Raw genomic sequence first — 27,643 nt, forward strand, 5'->3', positions numbered from 1 at the left:
TCTCCGTTCCCTCCCCGCCGCCGCTGACTTTAGACCCCTCCCTTCACGGGGCCCCGCGCCTCCCCTCCCCCACCCGGCCCCCCGGACCGGGCTCTCAAGGACCAGCCTGCGCTCCTGGCGCCCTCATGTCTTCACGGGACTCTCGGCGCCGGTTGACGTGGTGTCTCGTTCGGATTTCCAGGCCAGACCTCAGCTCCGGCGGCAGCATCAGCCCGGCGCGTCTCGTGCTCCCAGGCGCTGCGCCCCGAGAAGGCGCAGAGCGCGGCCGCCGCCGCTGAACCGGCCGCCGCGCCCCCCGCCCGCGCAGCCCGGGCTAAAAGCGCGGCGCGCGCAGCCCTGTCACCCCCCACCCAAGGCAGCGGCGGCTGCTCGGACCTCGGTTTCTGGGGGTGCGGGGAGCCGGCGGGGGAGCTGTCTGCATCCCTCGCCCTTCTCGCGGCGGCGGCGGCGGCGGCGGCGGCGGCGGCGGCGGCGGCTGCGGCGGCGGCGGGAGCCTTGGCCGCCGCCTCCTGCGCGCCCTTGCTGCCCCGAGCAGCCCCAGGATTGCGAACTCGTGCCCCTGACCTATCGGGCGGGGCTCCGCGCTCCTGCCCTCGGCCCGGATGGGTCTCCTGGCTGGGACTTGGGGCACCTGGAGTTAATGTCCAACTGGAGGTCTGCGGAGACCGGATCCGAGGTAAGCAGGGGAGCGGGCCTGGCGGAGCGGGCCTGGGGGGAGCGGGCGGGTGGCGCCCGAGTCACCAGCGGGTGCGTCGGCCTGTGCGGCGCTGGAGACAGAGGGGGCGCGGCTGCACCCCAGAGCAGGCGGTGAGACTAGAAAGAGGGGACACTAGAAGGAACCGAAGCGCCGAGAGGGCAAAAGAGAGAGAGAAGTGGAACCGGGGAGAGGCTGGGTTTGCGGAGGGGCAGGTTGCCTTTCCTCGTGGGCAAAAATCTCTGGTGCCCCTGCTGCCTCTGGAGCGGGCATATCCGACAGGGGCAGTTTCCCTCCCCGACTCGGCGAGGTGCTCTTCCGTCAAGTCCCGGGAAGGTGCGGGACTGGAATCGCCTTTGAACCTACCACGACCAGAGTTGGGTTCTCTGTGGACGCGCAGCTGCATAGATATCATTAACGGGAGTGTAACTGGGTTTGGTCTGTTCCAAGGGAAAGTGTAGGCCCCGGGAGGGACTGCTGCAAAGGTGCTGAGAACCTAAAAATAGAGAGCTCACCTCCTCCGGCGTGGTCTTGCAAATCTACATTCCTAGCCCTGGTCGGAACCCAGTTGCTGGCACTGTCCTAATGCCCGATATCCCACCTCACCATCCCCGTCAAGCTTAAGAGACGGGCTTCCTGAACAGTCCAGGACCAGGGCCTCCGCCCCGAGCAGACTCTTGAACCTTCTCAAGGTCTCCCCTAAGCCATCTCGGTGATGGGTTGAATGACTTTCGTCTGTACTCTGTGCCACCTCCCCCAGTAACACCCCCGCCACCACCCTGGCACAGCCTCAGGGCTGATTTCGCTGTCGTTTGGTTTCCAGACCCACCGGGTGAAAACGAACCCTCTTCGGGGCGGGGAATGACTCCCGCCGGAACCCCCAGCCTCCTGACGCCTCCCTAGTTTCGGGGCTGGCACACGCGCCCGCAGAGCCGACGTGCGCGCCCCGGGGGAGCTGCCCAGCCCCGCGCTCGCAGCACTTTTGCTCATTGGTGGGCACAAACACAACTCTTCCGAGCCCTGCTGCGGATGTGTTAGAGCGCACTTCACTCTTCCGCAGTATATTTGGGGGGAAGTATAAGTGGTTTACAGTGTTGTGTTAGTTTCTGCTGTACAGTGAAGTGAATCAGCTATATGTATACATATATCCCCTCCCTCTTGGACCTCCCTCCCCGCCCCCATCCCACCCATCTAGACCATCTTGAATATACACTTAAGTATCCCAAGGAAGAGATGCTGCTGCTAACCTGACGCACGCACCTCTTCCCGCAAAGCCCTGGAAGAGGGAGCTGCTGGGCTTCCGCCCAGCCGCGACCAGGTCTCGCTCTCACAGTTTCGCCACGTCTTCGCTTCGGCAGGGTTCAGGGACAGTGTCGCCTTTTCAACAAGTGTCAGGTGTTCGGGGAGCCCGCTGCGTCGCCAGCCCACTCTCGCAAGGGGTTCGGGTGCCCCTGGGTCTGGCACCCGGCCTCGGGCCCTTTAACAGACAGACCCCTTCCCAGACTGTCTGCAGAAGGCGGCGCTCATTCTTTTTCCTACTCTGGTCTTGGGCCCGACAGAATAAGTCCTCCGTCCGTCCAGGACACAAGACACAGTTAAGAAAAGCAGTTCATCTTTTCAGCAACTTCTGTCCCTATCCCAAAAGAAAGCCCCCGAGTTACAGCACGCCGCCACCCACCCACCCCCGCCTCCCTTTTCTCCTCCTGAGACCTGGATATCGAAGGCAAAGCCTAAACAAACCTCCCAGCCTGCCAGACACAAGAAGGCGCGGGGGCACTGGCGGCGGGAGCGCTCACACGCGCTGAAGCTGTCACTGTGACGCGGGGGAGGGGGGGAGTTCAAAAAGCAGGTTGCCGAGAAACCAGCTTAAGTGAGGTGGGTAGAGAAAAATTAGTGAGGATGAAGAGGGCTAGGAGCCTGAAAAGCAGGGATGCTCGTGAGGACATCCGAAGTTCCGGGGGGGGGGGGGTGGTGTAATTTGCATTTGGGGAAGGATTGTAAGGGGAGTGCTCGTTCATCGGTTCTATGCTTAAAATGACAACGCAGCCCCAGCCGCGTGGGCGCTCCAGGACTCCGGCGGTTTCTGGTGCCCTCTGGTGCTGGGAACCCAGAAGCGCCCCACGGCGAGCGGCGGCTTCTGCCGGCACTTTTGGCTCTTGGGACGTCCTTTCCTCCCTGGACTTGGGGACCACCAGGTGCCGGCGCCCGCGACGCTCCCCTTTTGCCCTGCCGGGCGCGTAAGTCCTGGGCGTAGAGGGGAACCAGCCTGTAGGGTACGAGGACGGGTGCGGGGGCACCTGGCGGAGCCGACTTCGGGAGGAGAGCTTGGTTATCGCACGTGGCAGCGCGTTCCGCAATTCGCGCTCGTAGCAAAGGCGGACGGTTGCGGCAGAAATACGTCGGACAGATGTGCTTTAAGAAAGCGATAAAGAGACCATCAGGGAACCCGCGGGGTGTGGGGGGGGTGTGGGAAAAACCTCTGCGTGGACCGCTGTGAATGCGAGCCGCCGGATTCCCTCCTCTTGCTGCGCCAAGCAAACACCGGGAACTAAAGAGCCGCTCCGGCTGCAGCCCGCCCCGGCGGTGCGCAGAGGGAAGAATGCGCCCTCCCCGTCCGGGGGAGGTGGGAGAGCTCTTTTCGTGGCCTGCGCCGCACCCGGCCGAGGGCGGGAACCGGAGTCGGGAGCCTCCTTTGGCGAGGCGGGGAGTTTTCCGCTGAACTCTTTTGCCAGCTTCGCCACACTTCTAATTGAGGATCTCCACATCCAATTTAAAAAGCCCTCCGTCGGCCAAGCAGGAAAAAAAGGAAAAACCCTCTTAATGCGGAAGGGAAATCTGGTGCCTCTGTCGCTTCCTGCTGGCGGCCACCGCGATTTGGGATAGCGCATTAATCCCGCGCCTCCCCGCCCCTCAGGGCCGCCAGCCAGTTCGCACGCACCCGCGAGCGGGCCCTGGGCGAGGGGGCGGGAGGCCTCGCGTTCCCCAGTCCTCTCTGCTCGAGCGCCTCGCTGGGCTCGTTTTGCACGGCCTGGGTCAGGTGTTGCCTGGGCCCCCGCGCCCCAACCCAGAGCCTTTCCTTTTCCCCGGGTCTGTAAATCAGCCAGCGGGGCATGGGGCGCTCGGAGCTGCAGGTTTTCGGAGTTCCTAGTCCCTACAGACTCCCCGAGCCCAACAGCTGCATAGCGAACAAACAGACGCCCAAAGGATGGAAAATGCATTCGCCTCCGCAGCGGTGGGAGGTGGCGGTCGAATGAGACGCTTCCCCGGGTGGCCTGCACCGGAAGCCGGGCGGGAGTTCTGGGTGGAGATGGGGGGCGGCTGCTGGAAGGGAGGCGGGCGCTCCTGGCTGCTAATGGAGAGGAAAGGGGCCAAAGTTTTTGTTTTTACCTGGAAACTCTTACTCTCTCCCACGGAGAAAGTTCAAGGAGATTTTCCTAAGAATCCCTTTTATTTGGAGGAAAGAGGGTAATAACTGCATGAGTGTCGTAGCCCTTGGAAACTGAACACTGGCATTGGGAAGGCACTGGGTCACACCGCACCCCAAGGCGCCCGGGTCTCCCGCCACCTCCTAATTGTGTGGGGCTTGGCCCCGAGTTGAGGGGGCTTTCTTCTCACCAGCCCCCTGCTGCGTGACCCTCCTTTCTAGGGGTGTGCGGAGGGACAGACCAAACGGAGGCCCCTGACTCAGAGGACCTGAGCCCCACCGCGCGCCCTTTCCTGGTCTAGTCCTTCTGGTGCCCGTACTCCTCTGTAGCGTCCCGGACCGGGTGCAGTTGTCCAGGAGTGACTGTGACCGGGCGTGGGGAGCTCGCAACTCCTCTGCAAGGGGAAGGGATTTAAGGCCACAATCTCGCAACACTGCAAAAATAAAGAGGGCGTTCGGGGACACCACGAACATTTTCAAGACAAAGGCAATCCCTACCTAACAGTAACGCTAAAGCACTTATTGAGCGCTTACTTTCTGCTTGGCTAGGCCTTTTCCTGTGTTAATATTCATAACCTTAAGAAATGGAAGTAGTATTTATTTTAAACTGAGTTGAAGCTTTGGGAAGTGAAGTAACCTAACTCAGATATTCCCCGGACAGCCCCAAAGTCTCCAAGTCCCTACTAACTTCTTGTTCCGACGACAAAACACTAAGTTAAATGAGAGGAGGAGGAGGAGGAGGAGGAGGAGGAGGAGGAGGAGAGCTTCCCTGGTGGCGCAGTGGTTGAGAGTCCTCCTGCCGATGCAGGGGACACGGGTTCGTGCCCCGGTCCGGGAGGATCCCACATGCCGCGGAGCGGCTGGGCCCGTGAGCCGTGGCCGCTGAGCCTGCACGTCCGGAGCCTGTGCTCCGCAACGGGAGAGGCCACAACAGCGAGAGGCCCACGTACCACACACACACACACAAAAAAAAAGGTGGAGGAAAGCGTGGGTGAGGTTAGTGGTGCCGCTGAGCCTGCCTCTGCCTAGCTGAGAGCAGGATCAGGACCCCCCGGCGGTCCCGCACTTGATTTTATTCCTAAAATAAAAGGCTGGTCTCTTGCTTGGGTCCAGGGCTCTTCCCCGGGGCCTGTGGGAGCTGCTGGACGGGGCGGGAAGCACAGGGTGAGGGTTGCCCGGTCGACCCCCAGGAAGCGGGGGCCGGGAAGGGGGGGGGTTGCGCGCCAGTGCTGGTGTCGTCGTGTTGGTACCGGCGGGGGCAGCGGCGCTGCTCGAAAATCCGACCCCTGGGATCCGGTGGCGGAAGAGAAGGGCACTTGTGGGATGGCCGCCAGGGAGGCGCACCCAGGAGCGGGGACGAGCAGGCGGCTGGGAAGGAAGGAGGATGTGTGTGTGGGGCGGGGGCGGTGCCCGGGGAACCGCCGGGCTGCCGCGGTCCGGGAGGAGGGCGGTGCCGAGTTTGGAGGGGAGCCCCGAGGACCCGCCGGGCCGAGGCGCCTCGGGCAGCGCGGCGGCCCTCGGCGTCCAGGCCTAACGCGCTCTCCCCGGTTCTCTCGCCCGCCCGCCCGCCCGCCCAGGTGCCGCCGCCGGACGGGACTCTAAGATGAAGTTATGGGATGTCGTGGCTGTCTGCCTGGTGCTGCTCCACACCGCGTCCGCCTTCCCGCTGCCCGCCGGTAAGAGGCCTCCCGAGGCGCCCGCCGAAGACCGCTCCCTCGGCCGCCGCCGCGCGCCCTTCGCGCCGAGCAGTGACTGTAAGAACCGTTCCCTTCCCGCGGGGGTCACCCCACCCGCCGCTCGCACGCACCCCAAGTCAGCCCCGACCGCAGTGTGGCCTCCCGACCCAGGGCAGAGCCGCGCTGGCGCCGACGCCCCCTCGCGGTTCGTAGCCACCGACTGGTGCCCCAGGACCCCAACACCTAGTCTGTATGTGGCACGCGCTGGTTTTGCCCCGCAGAGGGGCAAACATTTTTCTGCTGCTCATTTAGCGTTCCGAGGAACAGCTGTTTTCCCCAGCAGTACCACCACCACCACCGTAGGAGAACACGCAGTTGTCCCCTTTCCTCTGCTTCCCCATCACACATATACACACCCCCGTTTTTTTCTTCCAAAGCCCTCTTTCTCTGGGTGTGCCTGGCTGTGCTGAATTCTCCATCCTAAACTGCCCTTGCAAGGGAAGAGGCTGAGGTTTCACAAAACCAAGCCAGAGTCGGAGAAAACACAGAAGGGCCTTGATTTCCAGAACAAGCATCTGGGCAGTGTCAAATCTGTTCAGAAAAGTTCCAGTTCTAGAAAGACAACGATACATAGTGCTAGCTGGGGCTAGGGGAAAAAGAAACAAACCATCGTTCACTCCACACATGACAATGTTAACTCTTAAGAAAAGACCAGGTTATTAATATTAGGAAATGAGTCTGTGATTTGCCTCTCAAAAATGTCTTAGCAGTTTATCAGGGCACGTCAGCTATGATTTGATATAATTTACCCTCCGCTCTTGAGAAGTTTATCTACTGCATAAAGGAGAGTATGCTTCATCACAAGTTAGAGATTATTGGGGAGGTACGTAGCTAACAAAGGTAGCAGCAGAGAGTTTGCACAACCCCAAACTAAAGCAGTAGTGAGCGTCACCATAACCACTCACCACTCCCGTTACCCTTCAAGCTATTTTGCATTTGAAACATGCACAGTAGAAAGGGTCCCAGAGTCAGCTGTATGCTAGAGTCCCCCAAACCTATGGCCTTGGGCTAAAAATTGCCCAGGAAATGTGATGTGTTTATCTTATACTTAATTACAACAATTAAAGCACCGTCTTCCAGAAGTCCCAGGGAAAAGAAAAAGTGCATTTTTCTAAGGCAAATTAAGACTTCAAGAGTGACTTAGGGTAGGAAAGAGAACACAGTTGATCCCTTGAAATTGAAGGAACTGTTCCAAGAGTTTCTGTCCATTAGTTGTATAAACCTATTTTTAAAGGCTTTGGTTTCAACCTCGAGTTTCCATCTTAGCGTGTACAATGTTTCCATCTTAGCGTATACAATGTTTCTGCAGTAGAAACTTAAAATGCCCTTTAGTGCCATTGTCTTCAGAACTGTACCCATGAGGGCTGAGTAAGTGGCTTTTCATTGGTTCAAGCAGCCTAGATCAGAGGAACAGAAACACAGTGGAAGGTAATAGTTTTCTAACCAAGACATTCTGGAGAGAAAAATGACTGTGCCTGATTGTGAAGCTGATTAATTCATGGAGGTTTAATTAGCATATCAGTATCCTGTCTACCTAGGCTTATTTAATGCTGGCTCCTGGTGCTGGCTCTGCTTTGGGCTAATTCTGTGACCTTGGACAAATTACTTACTACAGAACTCAATGAACAGTTTACAGCTATACAGTAAAGGAAGGCCTTTCCACTCCAAAATGCCAATGACCGTGAGATTGCCCCCCCCCGGAACCCCCCCCCCCCCCCGCACACCTGCACACTCCACCCTAACCTTCCTTTGGGAAAAGACTCATAAGAAAAGACCCCTGCTCACTGGACTCACCTGGGGAACTTTAATGACTGTTGATGCTGGGCTCCACCAGGAGAGATTCTGATCTCATTGGTTTGGGTCGTGGCCTGGGCATCTAGATATTTAGATGTTCCCCAAGTGAGTCCAATGTGTAGTCAGGGTTGAATCCCTATGGCCTGATAATACCCTAAGAAAATCCATGCCTCATGTAAGGTACAGGCAGTCACAAAGCAAGCAAGGTAGCCATAATCCTACTGATGGACGGCGGTAGCTGGGGGTTCTGGGGAAAGGGAGATCACTTCCCTTTTCCAAAAGTGACGCTAAGTCATCAATGGACAAGATTCCGACCACTGTGTTTACATTAGAACCAGCAGAACACAACTGATTCTGTTTTACCTATCGGAAGACCCAATAGATCCTTGAAAGAGAAATGTTCCCAAAGAGAAAGTGAGCTGCGTTCTAAGCCAAACTGACTCCTTTCCAGGTATGTTCAATTCGGTAGCAAGCTGTCAGTGCGGGGAAGGAGGAATAATGACAATGTGCAGACTTTGAACACTCAACCGGTGTCAACATGCTGACATTTATATCCTGCACTGTACGCCATGCAACTGGTTAAGGCTTATGTAGAAAAACATTCAGTCACTCGTTTCATTTGAAAATAGAAAGTACCGTAAATACTGGTCCCTCTTCTTTTCAAATGCTTGTAACTTAATGACTGAGCAAAGGCTCGTTCATGCCACCTTGAGTCATTCTGTGCCGTTTAAAGGGGGCTGGACTGCACCCTGTCCACACACACACCTTTGAGGTTGCGTGTATTTTGCTGGTTCCAATATAAATGAAACAGCCAGAATTCTGTTCCTACCATTATCATGAGCTGAACCAACAAAGTAGAATTCATAACTGGCTCACTTGTTTGCCTAGAGGTTGACAATAAAGTTCATGGACTGTGGCTGCCTCCTGTAGCAACTTTGAACTTGTCTAAACTCAAAGACTTGTGATTTTCCCTTTGGGGCATCCAAGACTTTTCCCTTTCACTATCTTTGGTTTTTTTTTTTTATTTTGCTTTTTACCCATATCTTCTCCAAAGGGCGATTAGAGCAGGCCTGAGGCATCTAGAAAGCGAAACTAGAAGGTGATACGCACAGATGTCATAGCATTTTAGAGCCCAAAGGTACTCCTGTGGTCCCCAAGCCTAAAGATGTAAAACAGCTTAGCCAAAGTGCCAGAGTTCCATGATGGCAGGAGGATGGTTTTTAAAAATTTGTGATCTAAAAGCACGTATTCATTCAACAAGTAATTAATGTGTGCCTGTATGTGCTAGGCACTGTCCTAGGTGCTAGGGAATCCTTGGTACACAGGCAAAAGCCCCGTCCTCATGAAACGTACTCTCTAGTAAAGGTACAGTGTGTGGTGCAATTTGGTAGCTTTGTAAACTAAAACTAAACATGAAGAACCTTGGGCTGAAAAGGTGGGCTTTCTATGTGACCGGAAACCAACTAGAAGAAACACTGGGCGTTCTTAAATTATTGCAGGTAATCCACAATTTATTGTAATCTAATGGGGTTATATTCCACCAGTTTGGTAGCAAGTCACACATTTTCCTAGAGAAACCATCTTACAAATCAAGCTATCAAGCTCCCAGACTAGCCCACAAAAATCTATGTAAACCCTGATAGAACTGAGATATAATTCACAATATTATTGGGCTAGAGTCTCTTCCCAGGTTGCTGGGTCCCCTAATCTGCAGAAGGAGGGCATAGAGCAAATCATGGAGTTTCAACAAGCAAGAGCTCACGTTCACACATTCAGATCAGTCTATGGTTTGGATCCCAGTCTTGCCACTTACCCAGCTGTTACTTAACAGCTCTTAAAGCGCAGTTTCCTCATCTGTAAAATAGGAATACTATTCATCCTGCCTCCGGGGGCTGCTGTGAGAGTTACACGAGATAATGCTTTGTAAAACCTGTGCCCCATAAACAACGAGTGTACTTGCCACCCTCCTCCTTGCGGCATGCACCCAGTGAATGCCTTTTCTCCCGACACAGACTTTCACTTCAGCCCCTGCCAAGCCATTGCTCTAACTGGTGGAATTTCAAGCAGCCCCGACAAAGCATGGAGAGTGAAAGAAATGCAGGCCTTGCAGGGAGGCTATTTTGGGCCCCAGAGACAGTCAGTTGGTCAGCACGTAGGCGGGCCAGTCTTGCCTGGGATTCTGCCCCCCGGGGTCAGCTCCCCCTGGCTCTTCCCAGGTTTCACAGCTCCTTCCCTTCCCCATTCTCTGAGCCCACATAGTTCCTATGGAATTGTTCCCACCAGATTCCCATGGTCATGTTAGGAAGACCCTCTTCCTCATGGGAAGAAGAGGATCAGGGCACACTTAGATCCTTACAGGTAGGTGATAAGGGGGCTGTGAGTTGGAGGCTCCCTGTCTTGAGATAGAGTATTTCTGTTTTAAGTGATCCCACCTGGATACTTAAGATGTGTCACAAACTCAGCAAAACACAACTGTTAGTGAATTTAGTAAACTTTCAGCCCATGGTTCTTCGGCTAAGAAAGCTTCTAGTGCAATAAGCTGGTTAAATTTTAAGCTTTCAAATCTAATGTTGTGGGTTCAGAGTTCAGAATAAATAAGTGCCGTCCACCTATTGCTTCTTCTTATTTTAGGGACTATATGAATAGATGATACTGTAATAAAGTCCCTAGGCTGAAAAAGGGCTCTGCCACTTGGGATGGGGGTCCTGGAATCAGGAAATCGCATGTCAGACTTTTAGGAAGCACTGATTTCTCACTTGAGATGTGAGACCAACATCTCATTCTGGCCTCAGTCTGAAGACCTATTTCAAACTGTTGCTGTTTAGAGAAATCTATTTCAGGCGTAATTTGAATTGGCCAGTCGTAGGACCTTAGGCCGATCCAACAGCCAAAGAATTATTCTCAAAAGATTCTACTTTCACTGATAGAAAAATAAAAGCTATCTGGCATTTTCCCCTCCTAATGTCCCTTTCATCTTTGTTTCTTTAGCACTTAATGGTCCATAGCCCCTTTATTCAATTAAAACACATATTCTTTCATTAATCACTTGAGCTCAATCAGGAAGCAAGTATTAAATATCTTTCATGCTCTAGGTGCTGTGTGGGCATCTAAAAGGCAAAATTGTGAACTTAAATAGCTTATGATCTAGTTGTAAACTACGGATAGGCCGATGGGTGGGTGGGTGGGTGGACTGTCAGTCCGAGAGATAGCTATGTCTACCAAGGCATGTATGTTAGCTGTGGTCATGGTAAGAATTCCTAGCAATGAAGTCATTGGGATTTGGAGATTATAGCAGGAAAGAATTTGGGGGAGAGGGGGGATTTGAGCTGGTACTTGAAAGATGGGTATTAGGAAAGGAAGGGAAAGGGAAAAGGGCACATTCCAGACAAAGGAGAAGCAAAGGCAAATTTGTGATCACGATATGGGGAAGGGGCAGGTGGTGGATACAAGGAGGAGGCCAGACGAGTCGCCAAGTACTGAGAACAGGTGGCGGGAAGTAGTGTGAAATTTAGGATATCTCTGTAGGTGATACCCAGATTATGAGATACTGTAAAATCCAGGAAAAGAAGGTGCTTGCTCTGTTTCTGATGGCAGCGGGGTGCCGCTGGAGTGTCTCAAACAAGCAGGTGGCGGCGAGCAGGATCTCACTGCAAAGCCTTCTTGCTGCAAAACTTACTCAAGTCCCAAGCTTCACGAGTCTGTAGCATAGGCATAGTTTTCATTTTGAGTGTGCCCTTATTTTTAAAGTGTCTAGGCATAAGCACAATTGAATCAACCTGTTAATCCTCAAATAAGTGAAGAGCTACAAATAAAAACTTAAGTTAGTATCATACAGATGAACGTATTTATGAAACAGGTGTGTTAGTTTCTACTTTATGACAAAATGAATCAGCTATACATCTACATATATCCCCATATCCCCTCCCTCTTGTGTGTGCCTCCCACCCTCCCTATCCCACCCCTCTAGGTGGTCACAAAGCACCGAGCTGATCTCCCTGTGCTATGCGGCTGCTTCCCACTAGCTATCTACCTTACGTTTGGTAGTGTATATATGTCCATGCCTCTCTCTCACTTCGTCCCAGCTTACTCTTCACCCTAGCCATGTCTATTACAGGATGTTGAATATAGTTCCCTGTGCTATACAATAGGACCTTGTTGTTTATCCATCCTATATATAATAGTTTGCATCTGCTAATACCAAACTCCCAATCCATCCCTCCCTCTCCCCCCTTCCCCCTTGGTAACCACAAGTCTGTTCTCTATGTCTGTGAGTCTATTTCTGTTTTGTAGATACGTTCACTTGTGTCATATTTTAGATGAGATTAGATCCCACCTATAAGTGATATCATACGGTATTTGTCTTTCTCTTTCTGACTTACTTCACTTCTTATGATAATCTCTAGGTCCACCCATGTTGCTGCAAATGGCATTATCTCATTCTTTTTTATGGCCGAGTAGTGTTCCATTATATATATATATACATATATATATATATATATATATACACACACCACATCTTCTTTATCCATTCATTTGTTGATGACCATTTAGGTTGTTCCATGTCTTGCCTGTTGTGAATAGTACTGCTTTGAACATAGGGATGCATGTATCTTTTTGAATTATAGTTTTGTCCAGAAATATGCCCAGGAGGGGGACTGCTGGATCGTATGGCAATTCAATTTTTAGTTTTTTGAGGAAATTCCATACTGTTTTCCACAATGGCTGCACCAGTTTACATTCCCACCAACAGTGTAGGAGGGTTCTCTTTTCTCCACACCCTCTCCAGCATTTTGTTATTTTAACAAATAGGTTTTGCATATTGTCCTAAAATCGAGTAGGTTTGAGCTGTACTGGACAAGAGGAGATGTCATTTATCCCCGTTGTACAGATGAAGCAATGAGACCTAGAGTTTTGCTCAAGGTCACAAATCCAGTAAGTGGTGAAGCCAGCAAACCTCAAACTTCTAGTCCCAAAGCCAATAATGCTGCCTTAACACAGACTGCTCTTGTATTAGTAGATTAAGAAAACACAAACCTTGGCTTGCTAAAAATGTATTCACTAACTGAAACATGTATTTCTAGGAAAATCAATGAGCAAACTAATAGCAAGAAGCAAGGAATATTATATTTCCTTGAGGCCCTTTCTTTGATCCCTGTTTGGGCTGCAGTGGGCCTAGGCTCATATTATTACTGGATATTTCGAAGTCTAAATCAGGACATTTTAGGGAGAGAAGCATGTATTTCTCCGCACGGTCCTATAATATCGATGCTTTTTGCAGTGAGAGAAGGCTCCCTAACTCTTCAGGACAAAGTGAGGTCTCCTAGAATACTTGATAGGCTGATGGCATTTGGGAGGCCTTCGAGAAGGCACTTGCCCTCAGGTGGCTTCTGTTCCGCCCAGGGAAGGAAGCGTCCACTTGGGAAACCAAGGGTGACTGCACACGTGCCAGAGTGATGGCCTCTGTGGGAACAGGAGTGGGTGTGCACACACAGATCTTGGGTCACTATTGGGAATCAACTGCTTAGCTCAGTAGAGACAAAACCCACTTTTGTATGATTGTATAACTGAGCATGGTTTTTTAAAGTCTTCAAACTTTTTTGCTTGCAAACCTACAAAATTATGTTGAAAAACTATTGCACACTTCTAAAGTGATATCTTCAGTTTTATCACAAGTTTAAATAGTTGCAGCAGATGTAATTTCCAGCCCATTTGGGAACTAGATATGCGCTTCAAATCTATTTTTGGCAAAACCCTGGAGCTGCAAATGTAACTTATTCAATTCGTGGAAAATTATCAAACAAATCAGCTCAAATAGTTTAATTTTTGGTCAGAAAAGGTCCAACTTCATTTTCACTTCAAATGCCCATGTTAGTATACATCCATGACAAGCACCACGCCTCTGGATCCTTATTATAAGATGAAAGATGGATGGGTGGATGGACAGACAGGCAAATAAAGCACCATGCCTTGCCGTGAGTGCCTGGACAGAATGAAATATGGAATCACCTACTTTGATTCATTCATATGGGACTTTTTAGTAAGTGTTCATAGTACAATGAACACCCATGTCCCCTTTTCACCAAGACTGACCTTTCATTAGCATTTTGCTTCATTTTTTTTTTCCCTAAACCATTTGAGAATTACTTGCAAACATAACAGTCAGTAGTTCAGCATGAACCTTCTAGGAGCCAAGGACATTGCCTTATATAACCACAATTCAGTTATCAGTCTCAGGAAATGTAACATTTACACAATACTGTTATCCAATAGGTAGTCCATATTCAGATGCCCCCAATTGTGGCAATAATGTTCTTCATAGTTTTTCCCCTTAATTGAGAGTCACAACTTGCATTTGATTGTCATGTCTCTTTATTCTCCTTTAATCTAGAGTTAGCTCCCAAGCCTTTTTTCCCACAACGTTTTGAGAAGTCCAGACTGTCTTGCCTGCTGTCCTGCAGACTGCCCTTCGGTTTGCATTTGTGTGATTCTTTCCACATGATTAGATTTAGGTACACATCTTTGGAATCCTAAGTTCATGATGACGTGTCCTCACATCATGAGTCACCGATACCAGTTTATCCCAAGGAGCCATGCACGCCTGAACTGTCCTTAGAGGTGTCTATCCACCAGACAGTGCCTCGTGGTAAAATGAGTGAGACAGGCAGGAAGGCAGAAGGATGATTGTGAAAGGAGAACTGGCTGCAGGAGTATTCGTAGGTGGACCAGTCTTAGGACGCAGCGCATGTGGAATTTGAGGATCTGGACATTGATTCTCTTAAAGCTACCCGTAGACTCTGTAGAAAGTCCTCATGTAGCCCCAGAGGGATACGTGCCACAGTTTGAAGACACCCATCTATGCCGTGGTGGACACAAAATATCGTTCATGGGCTGTGGAGTCAGCTGATGTTTGTGTGGTTAACTTGGGGGCATTTCTAGGAAGAGAGAAGAGGCAGCCCAGACTCCCAGGACAGGCCTGCACCTCCCGTCCGCAGACCACCATGCCGGGGCCTCCAGGCCTTCTCCTCCATGCGACATGCTGGACGAGCAAGGGGCCAGTGTCTGCGTCCCCTTTGTCCAGAGCCAGCAGAGTTAGTCTTCACGCCACTGCCTCCAATGGAATGTCAGTGAAGAACGGGCACAGACGTGAAAACCATAGGGACTTACTTTTGGTGCCATTTGTTAAGTACTTTCAGGCGCTGAACCGAAAATTTTCTTCCAATCCGTGTAACTCTCCCCATTTTCAGGGGAGATCGGAGCTGCACAGGGTCAATCAGCTTAACCAGACTGGACCCAGGAAAGCCTGAGGGAACACTCACTCTTTTGACCACACCACATGACCACTTCCTGCCAGCCCACCACTCTCCTACAGAACTCTTCTGGCTACGTCAGCGAGGAGAAAAGTCAGGCGTGGAGGTTTTGTGAATGCAGCTGTTTTTGAATGGTATGTCTAGCTAATTACCTGAAGAGTCTTCGAGATTCCAGTAAATTCATCCACCAAGGGGTAGAAAGTCCCTCCTCACATCTGACCACAGGAATCCATCAGGCAGGCTCAAATGATAAAGAATACTTTTCTTTCACCCCCTTTATTCTCCTTTCAGCTTCTTCATCCCTCCTCTTCTTGCCCAGGTCCCTCAGGCCCTTCGAGTTCCTTCTACCCACTTTTCAGGTGGGCCCACTGGGAAGGGCCCAGGGAAGTTGAATGCAGGACCCCGTGGAACCATTGGGGCCTCTCAGGCCGCAGGCAGGGCTTTGTGGGAAGGAAGAAGCCAGGTTCTGTTGCTTTCCAGGTTCCTTTGGGGTTTCCCCTCAAAAAACCACCTGCCTCTGAGAACACCTCAAGGGATTATTTTCCCAAGGGGCGCTTTGTATGCGTCATTTTATTGGGTAACTTTCTCTCCCTCCCCTGTTAAGTGTTTTATAAGGGCAGTAGCTGGGCTCCTGGTGTGCACTCGAGCGTGAGGTGTTTACAGCTGGCTGGGGTCTGCTTTTAGCTCGCACCAGGTGTTCATGGATTAGCTAACAAATGGACACCCTATTGAGTGTTTTCCTGACTTAAAAGCAGAAGAATGGACCTCTTCCCCTCAGGGGAGCCATTCTGTATTACCATAAAATTATTAACATCACTATAATAGAAGTATGGACCACATAGGTGGAAATCAGAGCAGGGCAATTAGAAGCTGAGTAACAAAATGAATGTAGTCCAGCTTTCCTAAGTAGGTTTTTGGCTATTTGTATTTATAGAGTAATTTCCATTACAGTGATGACAAGTTTTCTCAGTTAAATTGTAGGATAAGTAGTCAAGACATGGTATAGCTAATAAGTGTGTGCGATGTTAGTCAAAGTAGGTGGAGGTGGTCACTAAAACGGCATTCTGGTGGGCAAATGGCCTTTAAAAGTACACCCAAGGCTTCTTTTTCTGTATTGTGAACTGGTTGGTCTTTTCTTCTGTCTTGAGAGGATCCAGAAATGCTTTTTTAAAACAACAAAACACTGGTGTTTTTACAACGCAAATACTTTTCAAATAAACCCATGTCATGTTTTATTGCCGGCAAACCACTGGTCATGGAGAGAATGCCCTGGTAGCTCTGGCAGTGGTCACAGTGACTTAGTAAATTGCCTCAGCTGGTGATTGTTCACGGGAGAACAGATGCTATGGACCCCTCTTGAAGTTAACCCAAGTCCACGCTGACCAGGATGGTCTATGTAATGCTGGATGAATACTCTGTCCAAAATAGGAAAGTAAGGGTGGCCGTCACATGACACGAGATGCCTCAGCATTCCAGTACTTAGGGACCCATGGGTGCCTTATTTTAATTAGTTCAAATAAGTGGCAAAGTCAACACTTTTAAATAGTAGCAGATGGCAGAACTTTGAAGTTTTCAGAGAACTGCAACACGCTCCTGAACTAACACCACACGTTTCAGAGGTCGCTGAAGGTCAAATAAAAAACAAGCGTCAAGAGCCCCCAAGGCAAGCTGTGGGGCTCTGACAGTGCATTAGGTGGCAGTTGCCATGGATGATTCTAGCCTCAGAGTCCTAAGACCAAGCAGCAAAACCAGAAATGAATAAAATAGAGATTTTGAGAAAATGGCAGTGTTGCCATTTGGGTGAGGGAGACTGCAGGATTATAGCATGTTGGTGTCCGTGTCCTCTCAGAGGTCACTGTCTCCTTCTCTGCCTTTACAGATGGAGACTGGGGTGTAAGGATACCTCCCACTAGAACCTGGGTGCTTTGAGACACAAGTATAGGGCCCTTTCTACACACCTCTTCACCTCTCCTAAATAAGACGTAGGAAGATGACTTGATGAGTTGAGAGGCACTTGGTTATTTCAGGTGTAACCAAGACGTTGAACCAAGAGGCAAACGGAAAAGGTTGAGAACTGCTAGAACCTAAAATACCTCTTATGGGGTCTCCTGGGGCCCCTGATGTTGGCGGTTAGCAGAATGCTGCTGGGGCATCAGCAGAGGCAGTCCTCTCCCTGACGGGGGTGACACCAAGACTTAGACTGTCCACATCTTAGGGCATTAGCACTGGGGGAAGGCCCCCGAGAGGGGCTCGCCGACCTCAGAAGGGTTCAGTGACTAGTCCAAGGTCACAGGCTGGGCAGGGACTGACCCCGGACTGGAATCCCAGGCTCTGTCCTCTCCAGCTCTGCAGTGAGACTTTATCGCTTGGTGCCAGCGCGAGTTTGAGGAGCTTCCGGAGACGGGGCCTCTCTGTCTGAATCTGCCACCGCCCGTGGCTGCCGGTTTTCCGGTTTTAACTGGGAAATTGCCAGTTCTGCCTTAGGGTGATACGCCAGACCCAGGATGTGGGAGAGCTGCCCCTGAACGGCATGCTTTTCCCTTTCTGGAGACGATTTACTGTATTCTGTGGTCCACGGCAGCCTAACTTTAGAATCTACTCAGTGTGCCTCAGTTCACGCTGAACTTTCCAGTAGAAAGTGTATTTCTCACTTCCTGTCCTGAATGTGGTAAATGCGCGCAGGTGAAATCAGCACATCTTCCAGAGTAAGTTACCACACGCCCGACACTAGGCAGGCTGCACCGTAGAGGCATTTTTACTTAAAAACAGATAGGCAGCTTGGAGCCCTAGAGCAAGTCCGAGCTTTGAAACCAAAACCAGCTGAGTCTACATTGATGAGCCACGTGGCCTTGAGCAGATAGATATTTACCTTCTCTGAGCCTCAGTTTCCTGATCTGTAAAGTACAGATAAATAGGCGACCCCGGCTTTAGCCTTGCAGGGATGTTGTCAGGGTTAAAACTCATGCTGGGTGGCATCCATCCCACCTTTGCACTGGTCATACTAAGTGCGTCAAGGAAGCTGTCATTTCAAATAGAGGATGATGCATATTCTTGGTAATGTGGGGAATTTTAAAGGTAAGACTCCATCATGTAGTTCTCATAATACTGCAGTATTAGTGAAAGAAAATCATGTTTGTACATTACTGAGAAGTAAAAACAGCATTCTAAAGAATGACATCAGTTGGGAATTTTCTTGAGAGGTTACATAAATCTTAGGCTGATCTTTTCATGTAAACATGCACGTGTATATGTGTATATACACATATATGTTTGTATATATGTGTGTGTGTATACACACACACACAACTTCTCTTTTTTATATATTTGGTCTACAGAGCAATTTGTACTTTACCTGGGGTACAGGTAGGCAACGAATATCAGATTAAATGTCCTCCCCCCCGGGGGGGTGGGTTCCACGTGCCTCCTTTTGCAGACAGCCTTTCAGGAGAGGCTCTGCGGGCACAGCATCTCTGGGCTCACACCCAGGGTCTAGCCCACCTCAGAACTGGGCACCACCTGGAGTGAGGGCACCCAGGTGCTGATTGAAGATGTGCCTCTCGCCTGTGTGGCCTTGACCTAGGCAGTAGGTCACCCCTGCGGACCTCAGCGTATTAACCCTTGCCCTTCCAGTACACAGAAGCTGGATGCTTTCCGCTGGAGTACAGAGGTGGGTCCTCCCCAGAGCGAGAAACACCTGGGCCTCCTCTCCAGAGCCTCTGCATCCTTGAGGCTAGTTCTGGCTCCTGTAGGAGAGGCCCACTGTGCGTGCTAGGGTCCAGCCCTTTCCTTGCTGGGGCCCACCCCACTCCGGGTAAGGGGTCACCTCCTCACTGCTTTCTACACAACCTTGTGCTGCCTCCCTCATGGGCCCACAGGTCAAAGACAGGCTGAAAACTGGCTTAGACACCCAGCCAGGCCGGGTGAGGAGGGGGACAACCCAATACGAGTATAAAATGACCCTTTGATTAAAATACAATTAACCTGAAAATATATATATATATAATTAACCTGTACTCTTTGGAAGAGAAATCTGACATTTAAAAGAATACTTTGTCTGCTAAATGCCAGCTTCGCCAAGATAATGTTTTGAATTATGTGCTTCTTGGTTCAGCTATTACAAGGAGTACTCCGAGGTCTCACCATTGTTGCTATAAAAACTCAATTAACTCTACCAGAGAGTCAATATCCCAGGCCTTTGTTCCTGAGATAATGTTACTGTTTTCCCATAATCGAGGGGGGCAAAGTCTCTGCAGTGAATGGTTTGGTTTGTTCCCAGAGTCCGGCCCTGTACAAGGTTTCATTTGTTTAAATAACATTGTTTATACAAAGGACACATCAAAGTTAAAGTATTTTAAATAGAATAATGCCCAAATATTTAGTTGCACCCTGAAGGATGACTTAAATGCATTTGAGCGTTTTAAGTTTTCGAAAACTTTAGCTTCTAGATGTCCATGTTTTCCCAGATCTAGCCTCCAAGTGGGTCTGGGAAATGGGCAAGTGTTTGACTTACTTTTTAAAAACGATGCTCCTCTTTTGTGCTTGGCAAGTATTTTACTATCAAAGTTCATACTAACGAGGGCCATTTGTGTAGCTGACATACTGCCAAGCCCTTTATATGCCATTAAGTCTTAATTTGGGGAACTAATCCAAACCCAGCCCCTTTGCTGCCCCTGGCTCAGTGAATTCCAGGAACATGGAGGCAGCTGGGGGCTTCTTGGTCCCCCGGGGAGTTTCCTTGCCTGAGCCAGGTGTGAGGCCTCTGCAGAGACCCTAAAGATTGGCTCAGTGGGGGCATGGCTCACAATGCCCCCGCCAAATGCCTAGTGTTGATAACTTGTGGTCTCTTTAGAAATGAACTCAGTCAGCAGCAAAAGGCCTGGGATTAGGAATTCAGTTGGAAGAGATAGGCCAATTTGCTCTGTGGTTTGGAAAATATAATGTTGCCCTTTTCTAGTTTCCAAAATTCATATCCATGTAAAACTTTCAGCATAAATATGTATTTTTTCCTCTATTGTTCAAGAAGGAGAAGAAAGGGGGCAGGGGGGAATCCCTTCAGTTCAATAAGAATCACCTATGTCCTGAACCTGAGCCTTAAATAAACATTTCCACCTTAACGACAATGTATGAGGGAGATGTCCCATCAAAAGCAGTCCTCATTACCTACACTCTTTCTTTTTATTTTTATTTTTTTAATTTTTGGCTGTATTGGGTCTTCATTGCTGCGCGGGGGCTTTCTCTAGTACGTGAGTTGGGGCTACTCTTCTTTGCGGTGCACGGGCTTCTCATTGTGGTGCCTTTGCTTTGTTGCAGAGCACGGGCTCTAGGCGCACGGGCTTCAGTAGTTGTAGCATGCAGGCTCAGTAGTTGTGGCGCATGGGCTTAGTTGCTCCGCGGCATGTGGGATCTTCTCGGACCAGGGCTCAAACCCGTGTCCCCTGCATTGGCAGGCGGATTCTTAACCACTGTGCTACCAGGGAAGCCCCTACGCTATTTGGTTTAACACATCAAACACAGATTGACTGCTTCCCAGGTGCCTGGAAGCCTTTTAATTCAGGCCTAATGATCCATTCACCACCTCACCCAAAAGCATAAGTGGCTGGTGCATTCACACTGCTACACGCATCACCCCAAAAAGGCCAAGCAGAAATTAAAATAAAGGAACTAAACGTTCTCATAACAAAGGATAAGTATGTCCCAAACGTTATTGAGGACTGCTGATACTAAAAATTTATTTGCTAGTTATCTGAAATTCAAATTTAACTAGGTATTCTGTATTTTATCTGGCAAGCAAAGCCAGTGGACAGAGTCATGTGGTCAAAATGTCTTAAAAAGGAGGGACAACATTTTTCCAGAACTTTGAAAGTGTCAGGCAATAAATAAGAACATTATAAATGCTGATTCAAATCATCATTATAACCCTAGTAATATAAAATTATGTAATTTATCATGTTATATAAATTAATGAGTCTCTAAACCGGTGTAAGTTGAACTTTTGTAAGTCAAATGTTTTCCCATTCGTTTTTGTTAAAATTTTAGTAATATTTCATCCTCATTTCTGATTAATCCTCAGTTGATTCTCAATCAGTTTTAACTTCCATGTTCCCAGTTTCTTAAGTTAATGATCTATTCAGGAGTTCTTGAAAAGAGCCAGGGACCCCATCATGTGGATCCTTTTGTAAAACAGTCTCTTTAGAAATTTGAAGACTTTTTTTTTCTGTACTTTGACTAATCACCCCTAAGATACCAGGTTTAGAAGTTCAGACTTCTATTCAAGCATGGGTTTTTGAAACTGAGCACACCTAATTTCCTCTTTTATAGCTTATTATTGAAAAAAAGTCACAAATAGCATAAGCAACTCATTTTTCGAAATAAGTAGTTCATGTCTTTTTTTTTTTACATCTTTATTGGCATATAATTGCTTTACAATGGTGTGCTAGTTTCTGCTTTATAACAAAGTGAATTAGTTATACATATACATATGTTCCCATATCTCCTCCCTCTTGCGTCTCCCTCCCTCCCACCCTCCCTATCCCACCCCTCTAGGTGGTCACAAAGCACCGAGCTGATCTCCCTGTGCTATGCGGCTGCTTCCCACTAGCTATCTGTTTTACATTTGGTAGTGTATATATGTCCATGCCACTCTCTCACTTTGTCCCATCTTACCCTTCCCCATCCCTGCGTCCTCAAGTCCATTCTCTATGTCTGCGTCTTTATTCCTGTCCTGCCCCTAGGCTCTTCAGAACCATCTTTTTTTTTTTTTAGATTCCATATATATGTGTTAGCCTATGGTAATTGTTTTTCTCTTTCTGACTTACTTCACTCTGTATGACAGACTCTAGGTCCATCCACCTCACTACAAATAACTCAATTTCGTTTCCTTTTATGGCTGAGTAATATTCCATTGTATATATGTGCCATATCTTTATCGATTCAACATTTTTTTTTAAGAACAGAGAAGGAAAGGAAGGGAGAGAGGGAGGGAGGAAGGATGGAAACTTCCTAAGGAAGTCCAGTAGAAGAGGTTCAGAGGAAACGACAAATTCAGATTCCAATACTCTCCCACTCTTCCAGTCCTTCTTGAGAAAACGTTACTCCCCTGGAGCCAGAACCTTTCTGAATCCTCAGGATGAAGTGGGCTTTGAGAGCTGACACTTTAAAGCTGCCGGAAGCTGGCAAGGGAGTGAGCTTGGTTATTCGCTGCTTATTCGCTTGCAGGAGGGAGATGACTGTGCTGCTCTTCACACTGCGGCTGCCCGCCTGACAGAGGCTGTTTATTTTGGAGGCTTTCATTTCATCATGGTGCGGTTCTCAGCTGAAGCCCAAGTGTCCCCTGGATAAATTAAGGACTCTCTCTTTCTCCCCTCATAAAGTGACCTAACTCGTTCAGAAATCATTGTGGGCCTCCAGGGACCAGATCCTGTTGTAGGCACCTGGGCTCCACTGGTGAGCAAGCCACGCAAAGGTCCCTGCCTCGTGGAGGTGACATTCGCTCAGAGAAGACAGACAACAAGTAGGCAACACAAGGAAAGTTAGACAGTGTGTTGGAAGGTAGTGAGTATTATGCTGGGGAGGGAAGAGGGCAGGAGGGTCTGGCTTTGGGCTCGGGAGGGATTGCATTCGAAACAGGGAGGTCAAGGTGGGGCTTGGTGGTGGTGACATTTGAGCAGACTTGAAGGGGATGTGGGCGTGAGCCACTGGGTACTCTGCAGGAATGGTGTTTCAGGCAGAGAGGGAACAGCCGGCGCAAAGGCCCTGCGTCCCTGTTTGTGTTCTGATCTGTGTGGTTCTCAACCACGGTGATCTTGCCCCCAGGGGACGTTTGGCAATATCTGAAGACACTTCAGTTCGTCACTGTTGGGATGGGGCTGGGGGACACTACTGGCGTCTCCTGGGTAGAGGCCAGGGATGCAACTACACATCCTTAAATGCTCCCACAACAAAGAATGTTCCAGCCCAAAATGTCAGGAGTACTGAGGTTGTGAAACCTTGTGTTTGAGGAACAGTGAGAAGGCCAGAGAAGCTGGAGGGGGAGGCAGTAAGGAAGAAGGAAGTTGCATACGAGGTCAGTGGTAACAGAGGCTGGGACGCAGTGGGTGGCCAGGTCAGGGAGGGCCTTGGGCCAGTGTCGACTTTGGCTTTTATGCCAAGGGAAATGGGGAGCCATTGGAGGGCTTGGAGCAGAGGAGGGACATGAGCTGCGTTAACAGTTTTAAGAGTGTTGCTCTTAAAACTGCAACAGACTGAAGGAGGGTGGAATGCAGGGGCTGGAATGCAGGGGCTCGGGGGCAAGAGGCGATGGGGCACAGACCAGTGGAAGCAGCTTTGAGAATTCTGTGCACAGGACCATCCAGTGCCAAATTTTAGGTTTTAGCTTTAGGGCAACAAGGTGATCTGGAAATTCCACACCATCCCCACTCTTTTCACTACTATATGTCATATGTTTTGCACACACACACACACACACACACACACACAGATGAGAGGGAGAGAGAGAAACAGAAATAGATGTGGTTACGTTGCCTTAGCTGGGTTATGTTTTACACAACAGGATACCTGGTATCTGTTTTAACAATTTGTTCATGACAAAACAATTTGACGTGGATTAGGCCCAGTGTAATCCTTCTCTGCTTTAACGTGGGCTTGGCAAAAAAAAATTCCCTCTTGCTAACAACTCTTTTGTGGCATATTGTCCTAAGCCACATATAACCCTAAACATACTAAATTACCTGAAAATGGGATGGAGAGCATAAAAGGTTGAGTACCTAATAAATGGGCATTTGAATTGCTTTCCTCGTTTAAAAATGTATTCAGTTGTTCAAAGTTACTCTTCTCTTACTTGATCAGCCAAAGCAAATGCTTGAAACACAGCAGAAAACGCCATGAGACTGCAAATTCACACGTTTGTCCAAAGGTCTCAAACATCGTAGAAGCATCGCCTCAATCATTCCTCCATGTGATCTCCCTAAAATGCACATCTCTTGTCCTCTTTGCACCCAGAGCCAGTGGGAGTCATGTGACAGCCCGCAGCAGAGGCTGGACACCCCCCTCCCACCGTCTGCCCACAAACAGCGCCTCAGTCCATGTACTGCTATGATACATTTACATGTCATCTTCCATGTCCTGGCTATTGTAAATAGAGCTGCAATGAACATTGTGGTACATGACTCTTTTTGAATTATGGTTTTCTCAGGGTATATGCCCAGTAGTGGGATTGCTGGGGCGTATGGTAGTTCTATTTTTAGTTTTTTAAGGAACTTCCAAGTGTCCATCAACAGCTGAATTGGTAAAGAAGATGTGGCACATATATACAATGGAACATTACTCAGCCATAAAAAGAAATGAAATTGAGTTATTTGTAGTGAGGTGGATGGACCTAGAGTCTGTCATACGGAGTGAAGTAAGTCAGAAAGAGAAAAACAAGTACCGTATGCTAACACATATATATGGAATCTAAAAAAAAAAGAGATGGTTCTGAAGAGCCTAGGGGCAGGACAGGAATAAAGACGCAGACATAGAGAATGGACTTGAGGACACGGGGAGGGGGAAGGGTAAGCTGGGACGAAGTGAGAGTGGCATGGACATATATACACTACCAAATGTAAAACAGATAGCTAGTGGGATTCAGGCGCATAGCACAGGGAGATCAGCTCGGTGCTTTGTGTCCACCTAGAGGGGTGGGATAGGGAGGGTGGGAGGGAGGGAGACGCAAGAGGGAGGAGATATGGGGATATATGTATATGTATAGCTGATTTGCTTTGTTGTAGAGCAGAAGCTGACACACCATTGTGGAGCAATGGTACTCCAATAAAGATGTTAAAAAAAAAAAAAGAAAGAAAATACATTAACTTTAAATACTCAAAAAAAAAAGAAATATAAGGTTAAATAAAATATACGAAAATTTTTTTTAAAAATGTCATCTTGGGCTTCCCTGGTGGCACAGTGGTTGAGAGTCTGCCTGCCGATGCAGGAGACATGGGTTCGTGACCCGGTCTGGGAAGATCCCACATGCCGCGGAGCGGCTGGGCCCGTGAGCCATGGTCGCTGAGCCTGCGTGTCCGGAGCCTGTGCTCCACAACGGGAGAGGCCACAACAGTGAGAGGCCCGCATACCGCAAAAAAAAAAATAATGTCATCTTACAGTGTGACCATATATTTTTAAAGTCATGCTAATCCAAAGAAGTGGTAAATTAGTCTCTGTGTTAGTGAAAAGTAGGCTTAATGTTTTTTAAGGAAGCTCTAAAATACAGTTGAGCTCAAGAGCTTTTCATGTGATCTGTCAGAATGGTTCTCATCCCACTCAGCTGAGCAGAGGTGCTAAGTCGGGGTGGATTTCAGGGAAGAGCACTCCTCGGTATTCCAGGTGAAAGCAGCAGTGTCTTCCAAGCCCAATCCAAGGTTAATCCTTTTTTCACCCTCTAAGACAGGGTTTCTCAACGTATGCTCCATGGACCACCCCCATCAGAATTTCTCCAGGGCTCGTTAGAAGTACAGATTCCTCGGCCCCTCCCCACGCTTCCCTTAAGGGTCGGGCTAGGACTCTGCATTTCCGTGAGCACCCCAGCACAGTCCCATCCACACTCACATTTGAGAACCACAACTGTAGGTTACGTTATTAGAACAAGAAGAAGGGGCCTCCGTCAGCATCTGCACGCTCAATACGGACGCGTTACAAAATGGCAGATGATTCCACTTCTAAGGATCTGTTTTCAGCAAGGAAGTGTGTCACGCCCCGTGTCAGTCTCCTCTTCCGAGTGGATGAACTTCCTTCCGCGGAGTCTTGGAGGGTACCTTTCGGCCTGTGTCCTCAGGGTCGGGGCGGACGGGGTGACAGCGGTCCCTGAGCTGGCAGTCTCACCCGGAGGCCGAGCTTGGCCGCCTTTAGGAGACACTGGGGTCTTGGAGCCTCCTCGAAGTGGTCGTTGCTGTTGTCTCACGTGACCGTTTCTGTTTTCTTGTTGCACAGCAAATATGCCAGAGGATTTTCCTGATCAGTTTGATGATGTCATGGATTTCATACAAGCCACCATTAGAAGACTGAAAAGGTCACCCGATAAACAAATGGCCGTGCTTCCTCGCAGAGAGCGGCACCGGCAGGCTGCAGCCGCCAGCCCGGAGAGTTCCCGAGGGAAAGGCCGGCGGGGCCAGAGGGGCCGAAATCGGGGGTGCGTCTTAACTGCCGTGCATCTGAATGTCACTGACTTGGGTTTGGGCTACGAAACCAAGGAGGAACTCATTTTCAGGTACTGCAGCGGCTCATGCGATGCAGCCGAGACAATGTATGACAAAATATTAAAAAACTTGTCCAAAAATAGAAGGCTGGTGAGTGACAAAGTCGGGCAGGCGTGTTGCAGACCCCTCGCCTTCGATGACGACCTGTCCTTTTTAGACGATAACCTGGTTTACCATATTCTGAGAAAGCATTCCGCCAAACGCTGTGGATGTATCTGACTCCCGCTCCAGAGACCGCTGTGTATTGCATTCCTGCCACAAAGTGCAAAGAAAGGGACCAAGGTTCCCAGAAAATGTTTGCCCGGAGTGGAAGATAAGGACCAAGGAGTCGAGGAGGAGGCAGGCAGCCGTTGTGGGAGCCTGGCAGAGGGAGATCCAGCGACAGAAAACTGGGCGGGAGAGAGAGGAAACAGCTGTCTGCATTCTCCCAGATGGCGGCCAGCGTCACCAGAAGCTCAGGGCTGGTGTCCCTGCTTGGGTGTTGCCATCGTTTCATCCGATACAGTCCACCGTCGCCGGTCACGGGTACAGTTGCGGATGCACTTGAAACCAAACCAGCGTATCTCCTGTGGTTTGTTTTCACATGTCTGGAGACACCAGGGAAATGGTCCTCCTGGTGTCATTCCCTGTCATTACGTTTTACTGCTGAAAGCAAGAAAGGTTTATTTTTCTGTCACTCAGTGGAGACATACACCGGCAAGGAGGAGAAAAAAAAGCAAAGACACACACGAGAGGTAGTAACCTTTGCTTTTGAAGGTTCAGGCCTGAGGTTTACTCCAGCCAGCGTTTTGGGGAACAGTGGGTGATTGATTTCAAACATGGTGTGTGAGGTGGGAAGAGGTTGGCTAGGAACCAGAAAGGCTGTCCTCATGACTAAAACCAAACCTGAAGGTATTTCCTTTCTGTCCTTGGAAACAGGAAACCAGTTGTGGTTTTCGGCAGCATTCTTGCAGGAGAGCGTTCGGGGAAGGCCCCCAGCTGCACTGGGGCGGGGAGGCCGCCGGGCTCTCGGTTTACAGAGAGACAGATGTTACATACACCCCAGCTCCGTTATGCGTGGTCACCAGTGACCAGAGAAGCTACTCGATGCAATGCATCTGTTTCAGATACAGAAGTATAGAGAAAATATTTATTGAGATTTAAGTTATTGTTATTTATTACCGTTCACTAATGAGTTTCTCTTTTTTCCCTTATTTATTAAAGTTTCTTTTCAAAGGTGCCAAAGTATATGTGCTCGCAAAATGCAAAAGAAGGTGACAAAGGAAATTTTAATTGGGAACAAGGGTCCATGCTTTTCAAAGTATTAAAAAGTTTTTCGCTAGGCAAAAAATCACTTACTTTACCTTTTTTAAGAAGAGCTCTCGTGTGATTTCCCCCAGATCTCAGCGTCTTACCTGTTGTTTTCATATTTTAGAGAAGAAACGTGTCAGAAGGAACATTTCTGACCGGCTCCCTTTTCG

General features: G+C 49.3%; 1 protein-coding gene across 3 annotated transcripts; it reads left to right on the forward strand.

Moving 5' to 3' along the window:
• Positions 1 to 609: 609 nt before the first annotated feature.
• GDNF (glial cell derived neurotrophic factor) lies at positions 610 to 26,402 on the forward strand. Of its 3 annotated transcripts, none has more exons than XM_060007068.1 (3): positions 610 to 676; positions 5,696 to 5,872; positions 25,918 to 26,402. In XM_060007068.1, the coding sequence occupies exons 2-3, from the start codon at positions 5,722 to 5,724 to the stop codon at positions 26,400 to 26,402; spliced, it is 636 nt and encodes a 211-aa protein (XP_059863051.1). In that variant the 5' UTR covers positions 610 to 676; positions 5,696 to 5,721. The 3 variants fall into 3 exon arrangements, with proteins under 3 accessions (XP_059863051.1, XP_059863053.1, XP_059863054.1); XM_060007070.1 differs by lacking the exon at positions 610 to 676 and adding an exon at positions 4,613 to 4,627 and having other exon boundaries at positions 5,695 to 5,872; XM_060007071.1 differs by lacking the exon at positions 610 to 676 and adding an exon at positions 4,613 to 4,627 and having other exon boundaries at positions 5,695 to 5,794.
• Positions 26,403 to 27,643: the final 1,241 nt, after the last annotated feature.

This window comes from Delphinus delphis, chromosome 3 (assembly GCF_949987515.2).
Source record: "Delphinus delphis chromosome 3, mDelDel1.2, whole genome shotgun sequence".
Classification (NCBI taxonomy): Eukaryota; Metazoa; Chordata; class Mammalia; order Artiodactyla; family Delphinidae; genus Delphinus; species Delphinus delphis.

Bases quoted from the DNA above. Each gene is read 5' to 3' on its own strand.
- GDNF (XM_060007068.1), top strand. From the start codon at position 5,722: ATGAAGTTATGGGATGTCGTGGCTGTCTGCCTGGTGCTGCTCCACACC. The intron at 5,873-25,917 runs GTAAGAACCGTT...CTTGTTGCACAG, and splicing joins CTTCGCGCCGAGCAGTGACT to CAAATATGCCAGAGGATTTT.